We start from the raw sequence: 6,257 nt of genomic DNA, 5'->3' as shown, positions 1-6,257 counted from the left end.
TTTTTAGCATTAAACAAAAAGCCAAATATTTCGATTTTTTTATTGAATAAAAAAAAATTTAAAAGAAGTAAAAAGTTGAAAAAGAAAAGTTAGTAACAAATCATTTAAAGTCTAAAAACAAATTAAATTTAGTATTAAGTTAAAAAAACAATCACTACTTTCAATGGCGGAGCCAAAAATCGAGTCTAAGAGGGGCACAAATAGAAAGAAATATTTTGGAGGGTCAAGAAGTGGGAAGATTGTGGTATTTAGTCCCACGAAAAGCTTGTCTTTCCTTTGTACTTGAGGTGAAAGAATCTATCCCACCATTTGATTTTAATTTGAAGGGAGGCATGTGCCCCTCCTGGCCCAAGCTAGCTCCGTCAGTGACCACTTTATTAGTTTCATAGGATCTTTACTATAAGAAAAGATGATTACAATACTCGATCTGTAGCTTAGAAGAGTCAAGACTTTGTACAAAGAAATCGATATCAGCCTATGGATTAGTCGAATTGATTTACTTTTACCAAAAGATGGAGAGATAATATATATATAGTCTACAGACTCTACAAAAAAAGCATTAGCAGTATGGTAGGCTAATAATTCAATACACAGGTGAGGCAGAGCCCAAGTAAACAATTCATGACAAAGTGAAAAGAGAACTTTGAAATCTGTCAGACCCCAATTTTATGAGTCCTACTTGCACCAAAATCAAATGGCCTATGGATATATTTTTCCATTGGTCATCCTAGCAAAGGTCAAAAGAACTCCACATATCTCGAGAAAAGGGCCCTCAGGCAGTGAAAAAGAAGAGTTCCCAGAAGGTCTAATGCATCCCCAGATAGGGTCACTATGAGAGGATCCCCATCAAGGACACAAAAAAGGGTTGTCTGGAGAGAAATGAAGGGCCCCAAGCCCTAGTACATCTTCAGATAAGGTCACTTTGAAAGAGGGAGACTCATAATAGAACACCTGCAATAGGCAGTGACCATCCTCAGTAGATCTGGTTAAAGACCATTTATGAGTGTGCTTACAATGGTTCATTGTCAAGTGTTGAAGGAGTAGTTAATGAAGGGTTATGTAAATAGAAAAGGTAATAAATATGAGAGTGAAGGGTTATAGCCAAGTTTAGAAGAATCTTTTTAATGTGTTGAAACTGCTAATATTAACAAAAATGTAGCTTTTATTGAGGGAACCACCTAGAAACTGCCCATTATCTTTTTTATGTTACTGGCTTTTGTGAGTGATCAAAGTCTCTATAAGAAGGCTTCACATGCCACTGTTCCATTGCCCCTCTCCCTCTCCCCTTCTTTTTCCATTGCCCCTCACAAAGTCAAGACTTTACCTTCATGCTACTGTTCCATTGCTCCTCTCCCTCTCCCTCTCTTCTTCCACTGCCTCTCACAAAGTCATGACTTCTCCTTCATGCTACTGTTTCATTGCTCCTCTCTCTCTCCCCCCCTCCCTCTCTCTCTCTCTCTCACACACACACAACATGGGTACAGCTATGTAATTCAAATGTAAGTTTCAGCTTGTTTCAATTTCTATTTATATAAGAAATTCGTAATTCCCTAGCAAAAACCATCTTATACATGAAATCCATGCATGTATGTTCTTATACACAGGGATTCAACTGTAGTGTCACCCTAAGAATCTAATCCATATATTCTTATTGTTTATATTGCAGTAATGACATGATGAAGTGAATGCATGCCATGCAACAACATGACTGGTGAATGATTGGTTGGAGGATGAGAAATATGTTGACAGAAGAGAGGGAGCACAACCCAGCATCAGCTAAAGACTCTTTGCTTTTCTTGGGAGTGTGCTCTCTCTTCTTCTGTCATCATCACACTTCACTTGGATCCTCATCAAACTGCAATGTAAAGAATCTCCAACCCTGTATCTAAAATTTATTTGTCTGGCAGTTAAATTCTTGCATTTTGATTCTGCTCTCTACATGCCTTCACTATTATATTGCATAGAATTTCTATTGAATAGAACTTCTTAGGCTTGCTTGGTTCTCAAGAACAGGGAAAGAAAAAGGGGAAACATTGAAAAATGAGAAGAACGAGAATGTGATGAAAAAGAGTGAGGAAAGTTGGGGAAAAAAGAGAAGAAATTTTTATTGAGCTTCATAGATGTACTTTGTTTTTCCATTTGCCTTTCCCTTTCCCTTTTTCTTTTCCTCAAACTTTGTTTGGAAAAGAACCATTCAACTGTAGTCTAAAAAGCATAGAAGTACTCGTAAAACATAACTCTTTACATTCTTTGGATTTTACATTACAAAGAGGATTTATTGCATAGACCTTGATGTGTTACTGCATTCCATAATCCCACTTACATCAACTGGGTTTTCTCCAAGTTCAGCCTTATGCTTTCATATTTTTGCATACAATGCTTTTATCAACAAAGTCAGAAGGTGAACGTATTTGGATTTGAACCAAAATGCCAGTTCATGTATTTTTGGAAGCATAAGGCTGAATGGCATTACCTAGATACAAATGGAGTTGTTAGACAGAGCCCAGATGCAACAGAGCTGGAGGGTTAAAGAAGGACAATATGGGAAGCACCAGCAGCCTCGTGTCTTAGCTCAAAGCTTGCTATAAGATGGACTTGTTAGCTGGAAGCAACCTCCTTGAGAAAAACGACATAGATCAAGCTAAAGAACTCTGAGCGAGTATTTGTCATAACCTCCTCTTTCAGTCTTGGCAATGGAGGATAAAATACAACTTTAGAGAAGAAAAAGAGTGTAGAATCTTCAGCTGAAATGAGATTGATGATCAGTCCATGAGCCCTATACATCTTCTTTTTGTAGAATTTGAAAGTGGTCTTGCCTCATCCATCGGTTTTCATCATTCTGTAACAAGAAAAAAACAAAACATATGCAACTCCCTAACTTTTTCACAGTTAGGAGAATACGCCTTTCCTATTATTTTCATCCTCCTTGCTTGCTAGTTCTTTTATTTATTTATTTTTCTCTCTATGGATTCCTAATGTCACAACTAGTTGATTAATTGAAGCTTCTGAGATTTTTTTTCCATCACTCGCTGCATCTAACTTATTTTCACCAATCCGAGTTGTGAGGTTGCAAAATGCAGGAATCCTCTGCTTTTGAGATTTCAGAACTTTCAGTGAAACTACTCAAAAGCCATGAGACAATAGAGGAGCATATGTAGAAAAGGAAATTGTTTACCATTAAGTCATGCAGAAACTGAAACAATCATCTGTAACCAATCAATAAAGGGATAGGAGAAATATTGTAAGACAGGTAATAACACCTTATACCGTTAAGTTTTCAACTCAATCTTGGGATGAGACTGGAGACAAAGGTTTCATCAGCTGATCATCCTTATCCTAAGGAACTCTAGCTTTTCATGATATCTCAATAACATGTAACATGAAATAAACAAGCAACAAATCACTCAGGAAAGTAGTATGATATAAGAAAAAATGTAACACCATTAAAATAGTGGAAAAGAATTACATACATGTCAGTTATGGCATGGACCTACATTTTTATACGTTCAAGGAAGCTTCTTATGTCTAGGGTACAGCAGAAGATCACATAGTTCAATAGAGAAGCTTTGAACTCGGCCCAGTTAAATCTGGTTGAGTAACAAGACAAATATAGAAGTGTGATAAAAAAAATGAAAGAATCTAAAGCATCAAACTAGGATAACGTGAGAGGAGAAGTTGAATTTTACTTCACTAGATCTTGATCTCACACATGGAGTCAAGTGACATACGATGATCTTCACCATCTGAAACAATGTCATCGATACTGAGAGGCAAGCTTAATGAGAAAGTGAGACTTGGTTTCATCTTGGGGACAAGTAAAGGCTCTGCCTCATCATTAAGGATCTGAAGGACTCTCCTCATAGAAGGCCTCACATTACAATCTGGGTTTGCACAGCTCAAACCCACAAGTAAAAGCTTTCTCATTTCTTCCTCCTTGAACTCCCTCTTCAACCGTTTGTCAGCAGCTTCAAGGATGTTGCCTTGAGAATACAATCCCCAAACCCAATCAACCAAATTCATCATTTTCTGACTATCTGTGTCTTTGTCAATTGGCCTCCTTCCACAAGCCACTTCAAGTATAACCACACCATAGCTGAAAACATCTGTTTTCTCAGTAGCTTTCCCATACTGCAGATACTCCGGGGCAAGGTATCCCATAGTTCCAGCAGTCAGAGTTGAAACTGGACTTTTATCATGATCCATGAGCCTTGCCAACCCGAAATCTCCAAGCCTAGCATTGAAGTTTCCATCAAGCATTATGTTACTGGTTTTTATGTCTCTGTGGATGACTTGCTGCTCACATTCCTGATGCAGGTATGTGAGAACAGATGCCATCCCAACAATAATGTTGTATCTATGAGACCATTTCAGTAAGGTTCCTTCCTCGGACTCTTGATACAGCATCTTATCAAGGCTGCCATTAGGCATAAATTCATAAACAAGCAATAGATCACCCTTCTCAACACACCAACCTTGAAGCTGAACTAAATTCTTATGCCTTAAACAAGCTATAATTGATAACTCAGCAAGGAACTCGGTTTTACCTTCATGAGAATGCTTTGATCTTTTCACTGCAGAAATGGTCCCTGTTGTGATAAAAAATGCCTTGTAAACAGTACCGAATGCACCATTGCCAATGATCCTGCTAGAATGAAATCCTTTTGTCGCCCCCTTCAGCTCTTTGTAACTAAACTCTCTTGGCCCAGCAAGAATATCTGCTTTGAAGCTCCTCTCCCATCTCATCCCCCTCCATTTCTTCATGGAAACATAACCAAATACCGAAAGAACTATGCAAAAGAACACTGGCCCAGCAATCCCGAACCCCAAACCAAGCCTCTTATGGCCTTTATTCCCTGAATCAGATACCGCACTTGGTGGGGGTATCATCACTGTATTATCTGAGACGTTGTGAGGCGGAAAATGCAGCCGTGGCGGTGCAGGGACCAACCCGAAAGTCTTGAAGCTCCAATTCTCAATCAGATGCAGCTCAGTGCTCCCCTCTGTAGAGGCTGAAAACCCCACATACTTCAACTCCTTCAGATACTCAGAAAGGTCAATATCCACAATCAGGACTGGCCTTTCAGGCTTAGACCTCGAAGAACTCAAGAACACCTTGAGCTTCATCTGATCATTCTTGTACTCAATCCAAGCCGTGATCGACTTTCCACTTTTCAGGTCAATATTCTCATCCAAGACTGGATCAGCAGTCTTCATTGAATTCAAGCTGTCAATATCCAACCCCACATGGTTGTCATTGGGATCATTGAAATGCGGATCGAGCCGGGTATCGAATTCCACTGCAACAAACCTGTTCTTGGTTAATTGGGAGGAATTCACAAGACCCAGATAGCCTCCAGGGCTGCCCAGAGTCTCATTTTCAGGCGAAAGAAAAAAGGCCAATCCGTCGCCGTAGGAGCTCGGATTGACATTGGTGATAGAGAAGGAGAATCTTGTGGAGAAAGAGGCAGTGGTATTCGATTCAGAATCGAAAAATGCGATCGGGGCGTTGCAGATAACGGTTCCGGAGCTGGAGGAGGGGACCCCGAGGTTTCGGGTGAGGCCAATTACGCCGTTTCGGAGGTAGGAGTCCCCGAGGAGAGTGAAGTTTCGGAGAGTGAACGAGGAGAAATCAAAATCCACATTCTGGGCTGATACCACTAGAGGTGGGTCGGAGAAATTGAAGAACGTGAAAAGCAAGAAAACAAGAAGCTTTCTTGAATCCATTTTCATGGAGACAATGTGGTTACAGACTTACAGTTGAGTGGAAAATCAGAGTTTTGCAAGAAAAGAACGAGAGATCGGAGGAGGAAGACGGCGACTTGTCAAAACGGTGTCGTTTTCAGAACGAAAGGGAGAAGGGGGCTGTAGTGGGAAAATGGAGTTTAAACGGTTAGAAATTGGGCGCGTGGGGTATATTTATATATACAACGGTTATGAAGAATAGAGGACACACTAGAACAACAAGAGACCCCGAGACTGATGATGACAGGCGCCTCCATCAATGCCACGCGACTTAGTCCAACCACTGGACGGTGGAGATTATTTTGGAAAAAGAAACAGGTAGGGTGGAGCCGTACTGCAACAGAGCGTAGGAATTCAAATTCCAAGTGGGAATCTTTTGACTGGGGACACAGAAAATGTATCAGCATGACAGCCTTTGGAAAATGGGTTCATTTCAATAATGACAAGAGGAAGCCCATGTGTTCATGGGTCCCTAAAGTCCCAACATTTGGTCATAGAGCCGTTATGATATAAAA

General features: G+C 40.1%; 1 protein-coding gene across 1 annotated transcript; it reads right to left on the bottom strand.

Moving 5' to 3' along the window:
• Positions 1-2,221: 2,221 nt before the first annotated feature.
• Positions 2,222-6,230, bottom strand: LOC117908982 (probable L-type lectin-domain containing receptor kinase S.7). The gene has a single exon (XM_034822862.1). It carries the CDS (start codon positions 5,728-5,730, stop codon positions 3,691-3,693), a length of 2,040 nt encoding a protein of 679 aa, XP_034678753.1. The 5' UTR covers positions 5,731-6,230; the 3' UTR covers positions 2,222-3,690.
• Positions 6,231-6,257: the final 27 nt, after the last annotated feature.

This window comes from Vitis riparia, chromosome 19, assembly GCF_004353265.1.
Source record: "Vitis riparia cultivar Riparia Gloire de Montpellier isolate 1030 chromosome 19, EGFV_Vit.rip_1.0, whole genome shotgun sequence".
Lineage (NCBI taxonomy): Eukaryota > Viridiplantae > Streptophyta > Magnoliopsida > Vitales > Vitaceae > Vitis > Vitis riparia.
This window is presented reverse-complemented; position numbering and strand designations above follow the sequence as displayed.